We start from the raw sequence: 18,767 nt of genomic DNA, 5'->3' as shown, positions 1-18,767 counted from the left end.
CCGCGCGTGCGCCGCGGGGGCGATGGCGCGGTGCTCTGCCGCTGTCCTGCGGCGCTCCTCCGCGTTCCGCCTCCCCCTCGCACCGCCCCTTCCGGGCGCCCCGATGCCGCCATCCGCCGTGGGGCACCATGGCTGCGGCTGCCCGGCTGCGGCGGCGGCTGCTGCTGGCGGTGCCGTGGCGCTGGCGCTGCAGCCCCCGCCGCGGCGGTGCCGCCGGCCCGTCGGCGGGGCAGGTCCGCGCCGCCTTCCTGCGCTTCTTCGAGGAGCGCCACGGCCACCGCCGCCTGCCCTCGGCCCCCGTGCGGCCCCGCGGCGACCCGCGCCTCCTCTTCGTCAACGCGGGCATGAATCAGGTGCTCTCCCCGCTCCCGCACCTCTCCTCCTGCGGCTCACCGGCGGCTCACCGGCGCCTCCGCGTCCCCAGAGGAGCGCGGCCCGGCTTGGGGTGTCCCTACCACGGAGATCTCCGGCGTTGCTTTGGGCTGCCCGCGCCGCCGCCCTCCCGGACGCCTCCCGTAGTGCCGTAGGGCTCTGGGGTCTCCCTCGCTGCCCATAGTTAAGAACTGTCTGAGCGCAATCCCGTGCCGTGTGTTCGAGAGCTCGCCTTGCTTAAGCAGGGGGGTTGGAGCGGATGACCCGCTATGTCCCTCCTAGCCTGACCCATTCTGTGTTACAGGAGCCCCAGGCGCAGCCCCCTGCGCTGGGTGGCATCTGTCAACAGCGGCTGTGTCTCATTTCCAGTTCAAGCCCATTTTCCTGGGCACGGCGCACCCCCGGAGCGAGCTGGCCCAGCACCGGCGGGTGGTGAACAGCCAGAAGTGTGTGCGCGCGGGAGGGAAGCACAACGATCTGGAGGATGTGGGCCGAGATACTTACCATCACACTTTCTTCGAGATGCTGGGGAACTGGTCCTTTGGGGATTACTTTAAGGTGAGGTGATTAGGAGTGAACCTTCTCTAGGAGAAAACATAGCCTTTCTTTCAGAGCTGTGCTATAGTGCCATACAAGCTATAGTGCCATACAACTGCATGAAGAAGGTGTTTTGGTAAGATCCGGATTTGTTCCTGGGAGCTCTGTGGCCTGGAACAGAGGTGGTCAGCTCACGGCTCTGTCGCTGAATGTGTCCTTCAGACTCTCAAAGCACTCAGCCTGTCAAAGCTGTGACCAACACATAAAAACCAAAGTTTTCTGTGAGAATGCCAGTGTTGACCACTTAATATGGTGAAAAGAGGTTACAAGTTCATTTGATGGTAATTACTAGAAAATTTGAAAAAGGGAAGAAGAATAAAGGATGCTAGGTTTTTTTAGGTGGCAAATACATTTTTTCTTTGGAAAGAAGATAATCCATGTAACTGTCAGTAAGTACGTAGATGCACACCGTGTTGAAAGTCTCACAACACTTTAGGAATGTCAGTTTTCCACTGGCATCAGTGAGCTCTCTCCTGACCTTCATCCTGCTCTTTACAATACACCTGAAAATTAGAAAGGGAGAGAAACAGCTCAAATTAACTTCTTTGTTGTTTGACTCCCATTCTAAAGAACCTTCCTGAATTACTGTGCTTATGTTCCCTACCTGCTCAGAAGGAGGCATGCAGCATGGCCTGGGAGCTCTTGACAGAGGTCTATGAGATCCCCAGAGATCGTCTCTACGTCACCTATTTTGGTGGAGACCCCTCAATGGGGCTGAGTGCTGATGAGGAGTGCAGGGATGTGTGGCTCCACCTGGGGTAAGTGTGTTAGAGAAGAGGTTCTGAGCAGCAGGTGCTGACATTTCACTTTCCACAGTTTTGCATTTGCTCTTTAGTTGATCAGCTGTAGGAGGATTTTAAACTCATTTTGTGTCTGGTTTATTTGTGCTTTTAAAAGTCAGCTGGGCTCTGAGCTCACTGAGTCTCTTGAACTTTTGGTTCATTTTCAGATAGTATCGGTGGGGGTGGGTATGTGCCTAAAACTGGCTGGCCTGGATGAAGTGTGTACAGGCGTTCCAATCCTTTGCTTCCTCTCCATCACTGAGAGTACATTCTCTGAAAGCAAGCAATGGCTGCTTCAGTGAGAGGGTGCAGCCATTGCAGAGAGCATTGCTGTGCTTTGGGAGCTTATTCCAGGCTGTATGTAGGCTTTGAACCCAAGGCAGCCAGCTCTGTGCCACTGATGGTATTCAGGTCTTACCTCTGCTCCAGAGAGCAAGGTACTCCACAGACCCAGTGGAGAGTCTTAGTCAGCAGGGGCCAGAATGTGTTTGCCAGTCATTCTGAGCTGAGATTAGGGTCCTGTCTGGTTTGGCCCACTTAATCTCGCTAAAGAGAGTAATTCTGTGTGAACAGAAGCAGAGGAATTCAGATGTGTTTGCTTATTGAGTCTGTAGTAGGAAAAAGTATTCCTTTCTTCCAACTTTCTCTGTGATCTAGGCTGCTGTGTGGTTTGTTTGTATGCTTCAGCACTGTCACCTCTATTGTTTGCCTTTCCAGGGTTCCTGCCAGTCACGTGCTTCCTTTCCCATTGAAGGATAACTTCTGGGAGATGGGGGACACAGGTCCCTGCGGTCCTTGCACAGAGATCCACTATGACCATGTGGGTGGTGGCAGAAATGCTGCAGCACTGGTGAACCAGGGCAGCCCTGATGTAGTGGAGATCTGGAACTTAGTCTTCATGCAGTACAGCAGGTACCAAGCATCTTGTCTGAACTCCAGAGCCTTTCCCCTAGCCTGACCCCAAAATTGTGTGTATATTCTCAGACTGGTGGCAATACCAGGGGCAATAAGGAAGCTATGGAGATTTGTCCAGCATGGCTCTTGGTCCCCTTTGCTTTATTTCCCTGTCTTCTTCAATTTTCACTGCATATTCTCCCTTAATGCTGCATTCCAGAGATCTCTTGAGGTCTGCAGCAGCCTGGAGGAGGAGGAGAAGGCCTTTGGCCCTGTTAGGGAAGGCCTTTTTCCTTACATTGCAGCCTGTCTTGACTGTGTGATGGTCAGATCCTGGCTGCCTGACAGGACCAAGGCAGGCTGCTGTCACTCTTGTCCCTGAGCTTCCTTATGCTGGGTCACCCACTGTTTCCATCCCCTGTCACTTTCCCATTCTCTTTGAGTCACCTGTTCCTTGTTTTTGCCCATGAGCTGATCCTTGCTTCACTTTTGCCTTTTGTTTTTCCTGCCTGCCTGACAGAGAGGTGGAAGGGAATCTCCTTCCCTTGCCACAACACCATGTGGATACAGGAATGGGTCTGGAAAGGCTGGTGACAGTTCTGCAGAACAAACGCTCCAACTATGACACAGATCTCTTCATTCCCATCTTGGATGCCATTCACAAGGTGATGGTGTTTCTGCTCAGAGTCACAGCTCAACAAAAGATCCTTGAACAGAGATTGCTTGCTGGGAAGCATAGTACAGCCTTCTCTGAATGTTACTGAACAGTATCTTGAGACAGGAGGTTATGTCCTCCCAGGTCCAATGCAGTGTTCTAGAAAAAGGGGAGAATTCCAGGTTGGAAATCCGCTGGAATATCAGCACTGCTGATTCATTTTTCCTTCAAAGTGTCTTAAATTTCTCAGTGCTAGGACACTGGCTGACCTGTGTTAGGTACAGAAGTCTTGGTCGTAGTGCTGTGGAAGGATTTAATGAGTACATCTTACGTGCACGAGATTCAGAGGTAGTTGAAAAACTTGATGTCATGTATGGCTGGCTGCCTCTTGCCTTGAAACTTCTTCTGCAGCTGTTACTTTCTGCTGATTTGTCTCCCTACTTTCTCTTGTAGGGCTGCAGGGCACCCAGATACCAAGGTTTGGTTGGGGATGCTGATGTTGGGCGTGTGAACATGGCCTATCGTGTGGTGGCCGATCACGTGCGCACCCTGTGTGTATGCATCACTGATGGCATCTACCCAGGCTTCTCTGGAGCAGAGTAAGGACATAAGGAAATGGCATGGGATGCAGGAAGTTAGGTCTAGAAAGGAATATGAACAGCCAGGGAAGAGGTTTCTGGTGTGGGCCCCAAATAGGGAGCTTTTGGGGAGGCAGGAAGATGAGAGCTGGGAAGGGATTCCAATCTGCAGACTTCCCCTTGGATGGGTATAGAGTGTTGGGAGCAGCTGGCCAGTGCTGATGAATCAGACCAGAGGAGCTGAGGGATGTGGGAGTTGGGTAGGGATGCTCACAAGGCTGCCTCAGGAATCCTGCAATGTTTTCAGATTGGTGCTACGTCGGATCCTGCGCAGGGCTGTACGCTTTTGCTCCGAAGTTCTACAGGCTCCACCTGGGCTCCTAGCCTCCCTGGTGCCTACTGTAGTGGAAGTGCTGGTGAGTAACACTGTTGTCTTGGGGGCAAAAGATGATTGCACATCCTATTCAGCCCCATGTCCATTTTCTGCACACTGTCAGGAGTCAATCTTGGATATGAAGGAGCTCCAGAAAGGTGTGCCTGATGCTCTGCATTCCATCATTAAAAACCTCTTGTCCCCATATCAGCTGTGATGGGAAGGAGGGGGTGTAGTGTCATCAGTGGCACAGTCAGTACAAGCATGTGTAAATGTATGCAAGTAACCTCTATAATGTTTGTGGCATGCTGTGAGATGCCCTGAAGAAGATGCTGAGGCTTTTATCACTAACTGAGACTGGCTTCCACAGGGAGATGCTTATCCAGAGATGACAAGGAATGCCAACCAGGTGAGTAATGTGGAATCCTTGTCTCATCATCTTTGTGAGGCAATGCTCTCAGGGCCAGAAATCAGCCCGCCCTTGGGATTTAGCTGGAGGAGTTTTCGTAGCCTCCTCTGTAACCATGTTCTCGTGGGTGGGCTGAGATATGCTGGGCATAAGAAGTATCTGTGGCAGATTTCTATGTGGGAGCTCTACTAGATCCTTACCAGGGACTGAATGTCCTGTGAAAGACGGCTGTTGCTCTAAAAAAGCTACGGTAGCTTTTTATGTTGTACGGTGTGAGTACAGCCTGTCCTTGCCCGAGTACCCTTTGTCTAAAGTGGAGTGATGATTTAAAGCTAGTCCCAGCTTGCTTCCCCTGACAGCAACTTCTCTGGCTGTTGCAGACATACAGCTGTAATTGGGTCACAGATATGAATGCCCAATAGGGAACATTTGTCAGCTTAAAGCCTTCCCTGCATGGATGGTCAATATTTCCTTGACAGGAATGGTGACAGGAGGCACAATGACTTTGGCACTGTTCAATAATGCATCAGAGCCATGTTGTGATGGATACATGCAGAACAAAAAGGCTGGTTGACATGCTTTGAGCTTGCTCAGCTGAGCTGGGGGACTCCCTGAAATGTTGTGGTTAACCCTTCTTCTGATCCTTGGGCAGATCAAGGATATCATCAATGAGAATGAGGCCGCATTTCTGTCCTCCCTGGAGCGTGGGAGGCGCATCATTGAGCGGACAGTGCAGCAGATGGAGCCCTCCACAAATTTCCCAGGTGAGTGTCCCTCCTCTGACAAGCTGCACTTAGAGATGGTTTGTTTGCTCCAGGTCCTCAGTAGCATTTCAGTCAAAACTGGTGGATGTTTGCCACTCCTGCATTTTCTGTGACTGTCTAGCCCCAGACAGAGGAGCAGATGTTCTTTTCTTCAGCTTGCAGTTGTTTTCTAGTACTTTGTCCTCACAACAAACTGGGCACCAGGCAAGTTAGAAACATTCCCTTGCTGTTTTATTGACTGATCAACAAGGTCATTGTAAGACACAGCTGAGAGGAGTAGCAGAGGACCCAACCAGTGCAGCTGCCTGTCTAGATGTGCTGCACTGAATTTTACCAGGAATGGGGCTATGGAGCACTATTAGTATTTGGTCCCATGCAAGAACTCCATGGCTTCTCTTCCCCAATAGCTGTACAGTTGCACACAGTACGGGTGGATCCAGTTACCAAAGCTCACATCAGATTGGTCCCATCCAGACAAATCTTGAGATGCATTTTCTTCCTGTGTTCACACAGAGTTCTTGTCCTTTTTTTTTTTTGTCATACAGCTAAAGTAGCCTGGTCTCTCTATGGGAATTTGGGATTCCCTCTGGATCTGATTGACTTGATGCTTGAAGAGAAAGGAATCAGTTTGGATTCAGCTGCTTTTAATGAACTTGCTCTGGAAGATGCAAAGGTAAGAGGGAGACCTGTCCTGTCACAATTATTCAGAGCCTTACCTCTCTTCTGTGAACATGGAAGCAGGATCCCTTTCGCTCCTGAGTCTCTTCAGAGCACCACAGGGCTACATGCCTTCTCCCTGAAGGGAAAGTGAGTCTGAAATAGCAGTGTCGTCACAATCCCCTTGTTTCTGAATTTGGAACTGAAGTATTGGTTGGTGATTTTTCTTCAGGTATTTTATGATGCTGACTGTTGCTGGAGTGTAGGTTATAAAATACTACATAGGTTAGGACAGTCCTCTGTTAGTCATGTAGTCTAACTTCCTACACAAAGTAGAACCAGCTTAGACAGCTCAAGCAGCAAATTATTTATTAAGAGTGTACAAAATCTCCTTGATCTCTGTAGTGCTGAAATACTTGCACTGCTCACCCACCACCACCACCCGCCTGTACAGTAATTGGTTTGAGGCCCTCCTCTCCTGAACTTCAATGGCCTGGAAGCTCCACAGCTCCACAGCAAGCTGTGCCAGGAGGATATATTAACAGTTTGTATGCCTGGCTCAAGGCTAGCACAGAGTGGTATTCAGTGTTTGTGAGGTTTGAAGGGACAGGGTTAGTTAGCAGTAGCCTCAATCAGCCTGGATGTAGCCTGAACAAGCCTTTTCCATGAAGGTGGAAGAAGTTGTTCCTAGCCTTATACCTCCAGTTACTTGTTTGCTTGTCCCCAGGGATCTCCCATCTAACTGTGCCTTTGCTCTGCTGCAGCGGAAGGCTGGTGGCCCACAGGCAGGACAGCCAGGGAACACAAGCACCCACCTGGATGTTCACTCACTGGCTTGGCTGCAGAGCAGCAACGTGCCTGCTACCGATGACTCTCCGAAGTACGCCTACACGCTGGGGCAGCATGGGCAGTACGGTGAGTGCCTGCCCACCTGAAGAGCAAGCTCTGCTGGAGTCCCTCACATGACTGCTTTTGCTGCCTGACCCCGTGCATGCACAACGTGTACTTTGTGGTCCAAACCTATCCACCTGGCTACCGTATCTTTTCCCTGCCCCTGTACCTCATCTCAAACTGGTTGTTTTTCTTAGTGCTGTTGGTACATCCCTAGGAAGGCTCTGGGCTGGTAACAAGGCTGAGCTCAGGGTTGGCACCACTAGGTGCGGTGGTGAAACAGGGACTGTTCATTTCTTCTAGAGATAAGTCTGTCTCCAGCAACTGGGCTTCTGGGTGTGTGTTCTCCCGAGAAAGAAGGATAATTGAGCAAAGGGTTTAGGCAGTGTGTGAGAGCTGTTTCCGTGGCAGACCACTAGGTGCCAGCGCAGGCTTTTGGTCACCTAGGGTAACTGAGGTTGCTGATGCTCTATGGAAGGCATGAAGATGAGCCACAGGGAGCAAGAGGTGGTGTGGCTGTCACAGACAATTAGAGATGGCTGTGTACAGCCAACTCCCTTCTACCCAATGTGCTGGCAGCAGCCCACGCTAAGCAGAAAGTGAGGCAATTCAAGCTATATATACTACAGCAAGAGCACAACACAGGAAAAAAGCCTAGCAGTGACATTGGCTGAAATCTCCAAGCTAGAACTGCCCCACCTTCTCAGCTTCTGAATCATGGAATAATTTGGGTTGAAGGGGATCCCTGGATGTCAAATTTCTTAACTGATGTTAAAAATAACATCAGTTTCAGTTGGATCATATTGCTTAGGACTTTGTCCATTTAAGTTTTCAGTATCTTCAGGGGCAAAAATCTCACAGCCTGTTCCCTGTTCTTTATCACTCTTAGTGTGTAAAGGTTTTTATGTACAGCCAGAATTTCCCATACTCTATATGTAGTCTCTCAAATGCTAAATAGAGATGAATAACCTCTTTCTTTGACTGCTGGCTATGTTCATGTTCATACAGCTCATCAGGCAGGCAGCCTTCCTTGCTGCAAGGGCACCCTGCTAGCTTGTGCTCAGTTTGCTCCCAAAAACCTAAGATTTCTGTCAGTTCATTTCTGTAGACTGCTCAGATGCTTTCAAAAAACAGTCCAGTTCTTCAGTGTATCAGCCAGTCCCTGCCAATTAAGTGGGATGTGGGTACATCCCATTTTGTCATGGGTAGTCATTAATGAAGATGTTAATTGGTGTTGTCCCTTATATCAGCCACCAAGTAGCACTACTGGTACCTGAATGTCAGTTGAACATTGAACTACTGAGCAGTTCTCTCTGGGGCCCTCTGCCCAGCCAATTATGGTCCCACACACCCACCTTATGGTCCACTTGTCCATAGTGCTCAAGTTTGGGTTCAAGGAGCCCACAGGGGACCATGTTAGAAGCTTGTTGCATCCAGGAAGGTGACAGCCCTGCTGTTCCCTGTCCACAACATCATCATAAAAGTCAGTCAGGTTTGCCAGGCTTGCAGTGTAGCAAGATGCAGATGTGTCCGTGCCACATTTTCTTCTACCAGGCTCATGTCGAGCTGGATTGGGTATCCCTGCCTGCTTAGCTGCTACTCAGCAGTTCTGTCATTAGGTAAGTGAGGGGTGACTTAGTTCCAGTCCTTTGCCCTTTCTGCCGATAGCTGTTCCTGTCCTACCAGGGCAAAATGCCAGCTTGCAGTATAGCCTGGGTGGCTGGCAGGGTTGGCACGGAGAAGTGACCCCTCCTTTCCTGTTGCAATCTGACAGGCTGTAGGAACTAACTGCTGCTGTCTTCTTTCCCCTGACAGAGTTCAGTCCATGCCAGGCTACTGTCCTGATGCTGTACAGAGATCAGTCTCTCCATAAGGAGGTTGGAGCAGGGCAACGCTGTGGTGTCATCTTGGACAGGACTAACTTCTATGCAGAGCAGGGAGGGCAAGACTCTGACCAAGGCTACATGATATGTTTAGGACAGCAGGTAAGGTCCTTTGCTGCCTAACCCAAGGCTGCCATGAGTTCTGAGGTCAGGCAGAATTCCCCAAGAGATGGGTTGTTCTACTGTGTTAATTTGCAAGCTGCTGACTCTTGACAGTTCCCTTGGCTTAGAATCAGAGTTGGTGGGGTAAGGCAGAATCAGCAGTAACTTCACAAGGGCATTCTTGCTGCTCTAGTTGTCTCTCACAGCCCTTTGCAATTTCATTGTGCTGAGGAAGACTGTAGTCTTCTCAGGTCTTCCTTCAGTGTGTTGTGTTTTTGCCAGCTGGGATTGTAATGCTGAGAGAAGGCAATCATTGATCAGAGAGTGTGAACTGAGTAACTTCTCTCTGGTCAGTCCTGGACAGCTGCAAGTGCTGCCCAACCTGAGACCCAGTGCAAAAACCCTTATTCCTCCCAAGAGCATCAGGGAGGACCTCCACTTCTGCAGCATATTCCTTCGGCCTTGCCAAAGGGAGAGCTTTGAAGCTACAGTGGTGGTCCAGTTTTGTTGCCATCCCAGTGTGGCAGAAATGGTACCTTGGATGCCAGAGACAGGTGCCTTGGGAGATGCTGTTCATTTTACAATGGCTGAGCATACTTGTTAAGAAACTTTGTCAGCATGGATGGTGTTACTGGCCCTCCACTGCAAGCTGGCAGCCTCAACATTCTGTATAGTGAGTAGCTGAGTAGAGGCAAGGTCTGAGACACTTCAGTTATGTTTGCAGTAAGCTTCTCTCTGCTTTTCCCACCCCATACTTGTCTTTTAGGGGTTGGTGGAAATTGTGTTTCCCATTCAGGTCAGGCAGGTACATAGCACAGGTATTTGGATCTTCCCTGTGTCCTAACTAATTTTTCTGTCTTTTTGCTTAGGATGTGCTCTTCCCTGTAGAGTCAGTTCATCTCTGCGGTGGCTACGTGATCCATGAGGTCACTGCTGTGGAAACCCTGCGTGCTGGTGACCAAGTGCAGCTCTTTGTGGATGAGGTGGTAACTTAGTGCTCTTCACCTTTTCCTTGTGATGTCCTAAGTAACACAGGCACAGCAGATCTTTGTCTCTTGTATTCTTGAGACTGTTCTTCATCATAGTGTGCAGTGGGAAGGAGATATCACAACTGGCTCTGTAATCTTTGTGAGCCATTGGTCTGTCCAGAAGTATCCAGCCTACCCTTTACTGTTTCACAAAGATGATCCCATGGAAAAGGGAGTTAGATCTGCCCTGTCACATAACTCATCTGACAGCTGTACTACCTGTTGTTTTTCCTCCATCTTCTCCTATCCCCTCACATGTAGCCTTATCTCTTCATGCCATCCCCTGCTCCCCAGAGCTGTGGAGAACCAGCACTCCCAGCCAACTGGTGTGTGTTTTCAGGCAAAGCGCCTGGCCTGCATGACAAACCACACTGCCACCCACCTGCTGAACTTCGCACTCCGGCGTGTCCTGGGTCACAGCACCGAGCAGCGGGGGTCCCACGTGACAGCAGAGCGGCTGCGCTTCGACTTTGACACCAAGGTGACTCTGAAGTCCAGCTTCCTAGTTCTCAGCAGTATTAACATTCCAGTACGGCTCTTCTCTCCAGGGATTTTCCCCCTCTCCCCATAATCACTTCTTTTAGTGATAAGTCCCATCTTATCTGAGTAATGAAGCTTGGTCCTCTGGATGTGACTGTGTCCATTTTGCATTGACCTGACCCTGAGCAGGGCTTGCTGAGGGGATGGATGGGGATCAGAAGTGGAAGGACTTAGCAAGGCCAATGGTCATGGGACTGACACAGAACAGTGTAAAGGAGTCTTTGAGAGATGGTGCTTGGCTGTGGCACATATCTGATGTCTGTACTAGACTCTCAGGTGAGGGTATATGTGAATCTTTGGATCAGACTGAGTGTTGGCTCTGGTAATCTGTCACTCATTCCAGTATCTCTTGAGGAATTTGGCTGATGCTTTTGCATCAAAAATCCTTATCTCTCATGGGAGGCGAAGGTGGGAAGGCCGCTATGTTCACAGTTCCCTTTCAAGATGAGATGCAGGGAGAGAGTGGTGTGCCCAAGCTGAGTCATCTGGTGGCTGTGCCCCAGTTCTCCCTCCTTCATTCTCTGCCTCTCAGGAGGCTTCTCCTGAGTGTAGCTGGTTTGCTTCCTCAGGGCCATGTGACTGTGGAGCAGCTGCAGCAAGTGGAGCAAGTGGTCCAGGATCTGATCCAAAAAAATGAGATGGTGCATATGGCTGAAGTCCCCCTCACACTGGCAAGAAGAGTTCAGGGACTCCGAGCAGTGGATGAGGTATGACAGGATGGCAGCACACATCTTCATGAGCCTTCTCCTTCAGCAGGAATCATCTGGAATACAAGATGTTGACACAACATGTTTCTGCAAGGGAATTGTCTCCCAAAACTCGGAAGGGAATATAGGAAAAAGATGAGAACTCAGGCCACTGTTGTAAAACATGGAGACTGGTGATGCACAGGCTTTCTGTTTATGCCTGTGGACCGAAAGCCTGTTGTGTCACCACTTGTTTCTTTCTCCCCATTGGTGGCTGGCTATGGGGGGAAGTAGTGCCACCCCTGACTCAAGGGCTGCTCTAGAATAGGAGAAAAATGAGGCAGACACATGAAGCCATGTAGTTAGTCTGTAAGTGCCCCTGAACAACCATGTTGTTAGCTGCTGATCCCTGTCTCCTCTGTCAGGGGTATCCAGATCCAGTGAGGATAGTGTCCCTGGGGGTCCCTGTGGAGAATGTGCTGACCTGTGACTCTGAGGTTGCAATGCAGACCTCTGTGGAGCTCTGCTGTGGGACGTAAGTGACTTTTATTTGCAGCCAGTTTTGTGGGCACTGGTGGCTAATGTAGAAACATCACTACAAGCTCACCTCCCTGTCCCTGTGAAACTAAGTTTTCTCACTGGAAAAATATTGTGAGGACAGGATGAGCTAGTTAACAAAGCTTTGGAAGTTCCAGGGTGAGGAAACTTGAACAAAATGCACAGCATTTTTCTATACTTCATAGTCTGAAACCCACCTGGAAGCCACAGAGCACCAGCAGAGTATGGGAAAGGTGTGTGTGATCTGTCACAGCAGGGTTGTGGTGCTTTGCCTTTGGGGTTGCAGGAGGGCTGGGGAGCTGGCTGGAGACTCCAGCTGTGAGAACTTGAGACTGCTCTGATTATTTTAGTTAATTATCTTTGTTCTCTTCTGCTTTTAGCAGTAATGAGAGTAGAAGAAAAGTTAATCGATCTTAGGACAGTGCTGACTCCAAAAAAAAAAAAAAAAAGAGAAGGAACAAACTGGCCTTAGAGCAGATAGAGCTAAAAATGAGCAATTTTCTATCCATGAGATCTTGTAGGAGTAGTGGGACAAGAAACTGCATGGGAGAAGAGATGATCAATTCTTACGAAGACATCTGGAATGATTACTTGTGGTGACAGCACCTGAGACACCACAGTTTTCATATCCAGTGTTGAATGAACAAGAATGAAAAGGGAGGTTGTCAGTGTCCTGAGACTGCACAGCTATCTTATGTCTGGAGTCTACTGGCCAGGCAGTGAGCTGGCCTGACAAGACAGTGGTGGAGTAGAAGTAGCAGCTGAGTAGAAGAGAAAAATGCCAAATCATGTCACTGCTGGAGGAGAGGAAAGGAGGACAGAACATGGCTGCACCATTTGACTGAAGCCTGCTGGGCAGGTAGCACAGAGCTTCCTCTGGAACAGCCCCAACTCTGCTGTCTCTTGCCTGAGAGGGTACCATCAGGACTTTAGGGATGAGAAAGGATTCAAGGTATTGGGATTAGGATTAGGAAAGGGCTGCAGAACTTCAGAATATTTGGAAAAGAAAGCAGGGTTCCTGATTTCTGTTTGCAAAGCGCAACTTTCCTGTTTTCTGCTGACATTTTAGGCACCTTCTGCATACAGGATCTGTGGAAGATCTGGCTATCATCAGCGAGCGTCAGCTTGTCAAAGGGATTAGCCGTGTCATTGCAGTGACAGGGGGACAAGCCAAAGAGGTAAGAAAGAGGGAACTGAGATTTCTGCCATGTCAAGGCAGTACCAGAGGGACCAAACTTTGTAGGTTCCTCATAGACAATTAACTGCTTTGGTTGGAGCCTCCCTGCTGTGCCACATCTGGCTTCCTGCTTCAGCCTTGCTACTGTACCTCACTATTCACCTCCTTTCCCTCCCATCCTAATTCTCTGTCTCCTTGGCCTTCATTTCTCCCTTCAGATCCCCTTTTCCAAAAAAAAAACTTGCACAAAATATCAGGAAGCCTCTGGTCTATAAATTTCAATCCCCCAGTAGGTATTTTAAGGCGTAATTCTTTGTGCATTATTTTGCTTCCTGCCTATCACAGCTGGATTTGCACTTTATGATTACAGGGTTTTGGCCTTATTCTTACAACCATTTTGCTTCCTTTCTTTAGTCTCTTTCCTGCTAAACTGATTCTAGTCTGGCTGGTTCTGTATAAAAAGCAAGCAACCTACTATTGTTTTTGCAAGATCACTCTGTCCTTTCAGCATTTGGAAGTGTCAGGTGCCCCATAAGCCTTCCCTCTTCCTTTAAGGCTTCTGTCAGAGGAGAGTGACTCACAGTTACTGGAATTGGAAAGACTAAAGGCAAAGCCCACCCCTGCAAATCTGTTACTTTTTGGCTGGCCATCCCCTGTGCATCTGTGTCCCAGAGAGGCTTTTCTTCATGCAGAAGAGCAAAAAGCTGCAGGGCACATCTGCATGCTTTGCTGGAAGTGGTGACCTGGAGAGCCCCCAAGAGGAGCTTTGTGCAAGTGTTAAGGAAACAAGGGAGGCTGCAGGCATGAGAGAATTACTTAAAACAAGGGTTGTGTATCCTAGCTAGGCAGAGCAGTCCTCTGCTGTCCAGCTCTAAAGCCTTGCAGGACCATCCTGGGCACAGAGACCTGGTAGGGAAGAAATGCTTCGAACCATAAGGATTGGCACTGGTGAAAGAAGTTTGTAATAGCTGTTTTAAAAGTTATTCATAGTAGCATTGGTGAAAACAATAAGAAATATATCAGGATAGGTAAACTCAGAAAATATGCTTGAATGGCTGATAAGGTTTCTTTTAGTGTTAGTGTTTCTCTCTTGCTTCTCCAGTCAGCAGTTTCAAGATTGCATTTGCTAATGGAAAAAGATCCCTAAGCTGCTCCACAGAGCTCCCCAGTTTTTCCTTAACAAAATCCTGATGATTTTGGTGCAAACTTTTGAGGAAACATGAATTCTACCACAAACACTTGCATAATGCTCAACAGCTTGGTCTGCCTGAGTGTGACCATCTAGTGTTAGTTGCAAATCTAAAGAGGAATGTTGTATTTCAGAGCCTTGCAGGAGCAGTCATTCCTAAACCATCTGTAGATGTCTTCTTACTGGATTCTGAGCAGCACTTCAGTGTTCATGACCCTTCTCCATCCCTGTGGGCTGTTGCTGCATTTGAAGCATGCATTCCTTCCATTTCTGCAGGCTCGGGAAGTAGGCCAGTGCTTGGCTACAGAAGTGGACTCTGTCTCCCTACGAATGAAGCAGAGGATCACCTCTATTCCTGAGATGCAGAGCCTCTCCAAAGAAGTGGGCCAGTTGACCAAAGTAAGGATTACACTTCTCTACAGAAAGAGCCCAGCATGGGCACATGAGACACATGACTTTTTCCCTGTCAGGTTCACATCTTACAGTGGTCAATAGCAAGGGCAAGTTGCTACCTGCTGTTGCCTCTTTGGTCATAAGAATTTTTGCCAGTGTCCAGGTGGCTGTGTTGCAGATGGCCAGCAAAAGAGAGAAAGCTGCTCAGCACAGTGACTGGCTGCTCTGATCACATGAGCTAAAGCAGGGTCTGGGAGGAGGCCATGCTCCAGCCTGACCTCCCAGAGAGCTAGCACTTTATGTCTAGGGGTACAGTCTCATGTTCTTACAGAGCAAATTGTCTCACAGATGGTGGCCAGCGCTGCAATGCCCCAGTGGCAAAGAAAAGAGCTACAGACCATCCTGAAAGCCCTACAGCGAACAGCCAACACAGCTATCAAGAAACTGGAGCTGCAGCAGGTACTGAGGCAGCAGCACACTGACTTGCAGCCAGCTGATAGCATACACCAGTGGACCTGGTGTCTCTGGCACACTTCACAGCCACTCAGTCACTAGGGTCTCAGAAGGCAGAAGAAAGCCCCTAAAATCACACACAGTGCAACACAAGCCCTGTGTTGGGTTGATTTCACTGGCCATTGTTTATTGGGGCCATTGTTTAAAATGCAGAGAATGACTGGCTGGGCTTTTAGCACCTGCAGAATTTCCATGTCTCCCTGCCTGTGAGAACAGAGAGCCCCATACCAGCACTTTTGGCCAACACCCATAGGTATTGGGCATTAGCTCCTTGATTATGCATGGAGAAGATGACATGGTCCTCACAGTGGGCTTAACAAAGTTTTACAGTCAGAGTCTTTCTTCCAGCTACATGGATATCGCTGTGCTTGCCACATGTGTTTGTGTTCTGCCAATTTACATTAAAAACAGATTATAAATACATATTGGTAAGCTGGAGATCTCAGGAAGAGTTATTCCTTTCTTAATGTAGTATTATCTTCCCACAGAACCCTTCCTGAGACATGTGACACTGTACAGGTCCAGGAGAGAGGCTGGGGACTGAATGAGTCACTCTCTATTCCACTTCTGACAGGGGTTCATCGCTGCTTGCATTTGGGGAAGGAGGGCTGTACAGATCTCCACATGGAGATTTCAGTCTGCTAGCCTTATTTTGACTTCTGCTTTCAAACATGTCCTGTCTGTTCCACAGAGCAGCACTTAAATTCCCTTTGCATATATATTACATAGATATATCCCCATCCAGCCCACCCTGTGCCACCTGTAGCCCTTCAAAGTGCTGTATTTTCTCCCTCCAGGCTGAGAAGGCGGCACAAATCTTGCTAGCAAAATACTGCAACCAGCCTGTCATCATTGATACTGTCCCAGCTGATTCCCTCTCTGTGAGTACTCAACATTCTTTGTTGGCCCAGTGTACCTCAGGTGCTGCAAACAGCAAAAGTGAGCTGCTGAGCACATTTTCTGGCTGGATGCTGGTCTGCTTTGCTGTTGCCTGACCTCTCTTCTCCCTGCCTCTCTTAGATCCTAATGAAAGTAGTGAACCAGCTGTGTGACAAGTCTCCTGGCACATCTGTCTTGCTGCTCAGCCCTCAGGCTTCGGGTGAGGTGCTCTGTGCCTGTCAGGTATCCAAGGTAAGCAGAACCCTGGTAGAGACAAGGAGAATCTGCCTGCCAAGGGGGACTGGACCCACTGCTCAGCAGGTTCTGCTTGAGGCTTTTCCTGGGGTTTTGCCCTGTGTTGGTGGTTAATCACACTGGGACAGGACCTGACATGACTCTACTGGGACCAGATATGCTTTCAGTCTCTGCTGGGCACAGATATCCCTGGATCCTCCAGGCTGTGTTTGCCCAGGGGCAAGACACAGGGTTAACATGTAAGCTCAGCCTTTGTGGTCCTCACGGTCATGAGTGCCTCAGGCTGGGTGAGGAGAGGGTGCTGTTACCTTTCTGCCAGTTCAAATAACTTGCCTGTGTCTCTTCCCCAGAACTGCGTCCCTGCATTCTCTGCTGCTGACTGGGCTGTGGCTGTCTGTACACAGATGGAGGGGAAGGCAGGAGGCTCTCCCATCGTAGCTAAGGGCAGTGGAAGTGCCAGAGGCATGCAGGGAGCCCTGACTACTGCACTGGAGTTTGCTCAGAGCAAACTGTGATGCTTTAGTGCCAGGACAGCTGTATGCACCCAGCTGGACACTTGATACCAAGCTTATATTCTGCCCGTCTGAAAGGATTGGCAGCAGAACATTGCTGCAACCAGTTCTGCCTTGGAGCACTTGACTTCTGACCATCCAAGATCAACAGAGACCCCACTGACAGGATGATGCTGCCTGTTCTCAGCACGAGCACTGGGGATGGAGCCTTGGAAAGCACTAGTTGCAACAGCAGATCCTGCTTCTCGTGGAACAGTGCAAATCTTGCCACAAGACCAGCACAGAGATTTTGTGAGAACATGGGGAGTTTGCACTGTTATCTTAAAGCCATTAAAGGGTAGAGAGTATCCAGTCATCTGGTGTTTCTTGTTAGCTGCACCCTTGTTTTTTTCTGCTCTGGCAGAGGGGTTCATTCTGCCCCTGCAGCTCCAGAAGTCAGTATGTACTCTTGTCTAAGCAGTTCCTTCCTACTTCAGAACTCAGGACACTCTTCTGATTAAAAATGCTACTCTCATTTAGAAGTGAAAGAAATCCCACCTTGGTTCTGGACTCAGGCTTGTTAGGCTATGTAATGGGTAGTGCTGAAGCCAGCCCTCAGCACTGAGGGAGCAAAAGTGTCCCCCTCTCTCACTCTCTGCTTTGGATGAGTGTCCTTATCTGTGTTTCTTCCTGCCACTCCCTTGCAAGTCCTTCCTTCTGGCTTCTTACTGGCTCATACCTAATGTGATATAGTGATATAGTGAGTTGTGAGAATGGAAACTGTTGCTGTATTGCAGCATGGAACTCCCTGCAGCAAGACTGTGCCCTGCTTTGTGTTGAGGTGAACAGGTCTCATAAACTGTTTATTTTTCACAAGCATTGGTGGACCCAGCAAATTCAATTCATAAAGACATTTCAGACTTCAGTGTTAGAGTGGTGTTGAGAGCTCCTGGCCAAAGTATCGTTATTTTAGATACAGTATTGACCTAAATAGAGATCATAAATGGTACCTGAGGCAAAAGTACAACAGGATAGTGATACAAGCAGGTTTTCACTATGTGAGCAGCAAGAGCAGCCTGACACAGATGAATTTTACCAGCAGGTAGGGTTGCCTATCACTATGAGGGGAAAAGGAGGACTAGTAGCTGCCTGCTTTGGAGGAGAGAGAGAGGAGAGGTAGAAACACAGTGATGCTGGTGGATGGGTACCAGGAAATGGCTGTCACATAGATATAGATTAGTGAAGAGGATACACTGGGGAATGGCTGTGTCCAAATGAGAGTTTCCCACTTAACTGTCTGCCTGAGGGAGGGGGAAAGCTGCTGTGAGCAGAGTCTCGTTTCTCTTCAGTCAACGGCTTATCTTAGGAGAAAAAGGGATGTGGACTTTCGGGGGCATCATTAGTAGACAAGGGGTTTTCTTCCGTATCCCAGTGATTGTCCAGCCTAAAAATCTCATATGTGGTCCCTATGGCTTTATGTGGCTTGTAGTCATCTTTGCAAAGTGCCAGTAGCTGATTTTGCATTGGAAGGTGCCAGATATAAATGTGAGGACTCAGAGGCAAAAGGAATGGGAATCCTTTAGAGGCTGGTGGTGCTCCCAAGTATCCTCCCCTTCTCCCCCAAATCACTGATAGCTACAGCAAGAGTGCAGACAATCCTTTGGATCAGTAAATGCTGCTTCCAGCCAGGAATCTTAAAGCAGGGTTTATTGCAAAGGGATATGTGAGCCAAGGTCACAGGCATCTGCCCCTGCTACCAAGAGTTCAGCCATCAGGGAGGTGCATAGGCACCTTTCTTTCATCACTGCCAGTAGGGCACGTTGCTGCTCATCCCAGACTCTGTCTGCATTCCACTGTAGCAGAGCAGCTCGGTGCCTTCTCAAAATTCTTTCTGTTTCTGGATGCAGAGGTGCTATTGGTGGTCCTAATATCCCTGTATCTGAGCACTGGGGAGAGCTGCAACATCTCAGCCTTGTGATAAGGCTGGTAGGGTGCTGGAGAAGGTGTATGGAATCCCAGAGGATGGTTCATACCATCAGCTGAAAGCAGCACCAGTGCCCAGTGTTGCACAATTCCTGTGTTTCATTTGGGCCCCAGCAGT

General features: G+C 49.0%; 1 protein-coding gene across 2 annotated transcripts; it reads left to right on the top strand.

Annotated features, from left to right (window-relative positions):
* Window positions 1-73: 73 nt before the first annotated feature.
* On the top strand, window positions 74-17,038 carry AARS2 (alanyl-tRNA synthetase 2, mitochondrial). Of its 2 annotated transcripts, none has more exons than XM_062490319.1 (22): window positions 74-353; window positions 677-930; window positions 1,582-1,727; window positions 2,469-2,663; window positions 3,166-3,310; window positions 3,754-3,899; window positions 4,186-4,294; window positions 4,622-4,660; window positions 5,313-5,424; window positions 5,970-6,097; window positions 6,846-6,996; window positions 8,788-8,957; window positions 9,827-9,940; window positions 10,326-10,466; window positions 11,095-11,232; window positions 11,637-11,746; window positions 12,839-12,947; window positions 14,412-14,534; window positions 14,877-14,987; window positions 15,839-15,922; window positions 16,062-16,172; window positions 16,526-17,038. In XM_062490319.1, exons 1-22 carry the CDS (start codon window positions 104-106, stop codon window positions 16,688-16,690), a joined length of 3,051 nt encoding a protein of 1,016 aa, XP_062346303.1. In that variant the 5' UTR covers window positions 74-103; the 3' UTR covers window positions 16,691-17,038. The 2 variants fall into 2 exon arrangements, with proteins under 2 accessions (XP_062346303.1, XP_062346304.1); XM_062490320.1 differs by having other exon boundaries at window positions 143-353; window positions 742-930.
* Window positions 17,039-18,767: the final 1,729 nt, after the last annotated feature.

The sequence above is a fragment of the Cinclus cinclus genome, chromosome 3 (genome assembly GCF_963662255.1).
Source record: "Cinclus cinclus chromosome 3, bCinCin1.1, whole genome shotgun sequence".
NCBI lineage: Eukaryota > Metazoa > Chordata > Aves > Passeriformes > Cinclidae > Cinclus > Cinclus cinclus.
The sequence above is the reverse complement of the archived record's forward strand: the minus strand, read 5'-3'. Positions and strand labels throughout refer to the sequence as shown.

Coding starts and splice junctions, on each gene's coding strand:
- AARS2 (XM_062490319.1), top strand. CDS start 104: ATGCCGCCATCCGCCGTGGGGCACCATGGCTGCGGCTGCCCGGCTGCG. Junction 354..676: donor TCAACGCGGGCATGAATCAG/GTGCTCTCCCCG, acceptor TCTGTGTTACAG/GAGCCCCAGGCGCAGCCCCC. Junction 11,233..11,636: donor GACTCCGAGCAGTGGATGAG/GTATGACAGGAT, acceptor CTCCTCTGTCAG/GGGTATCCAGATCCAGTGAG.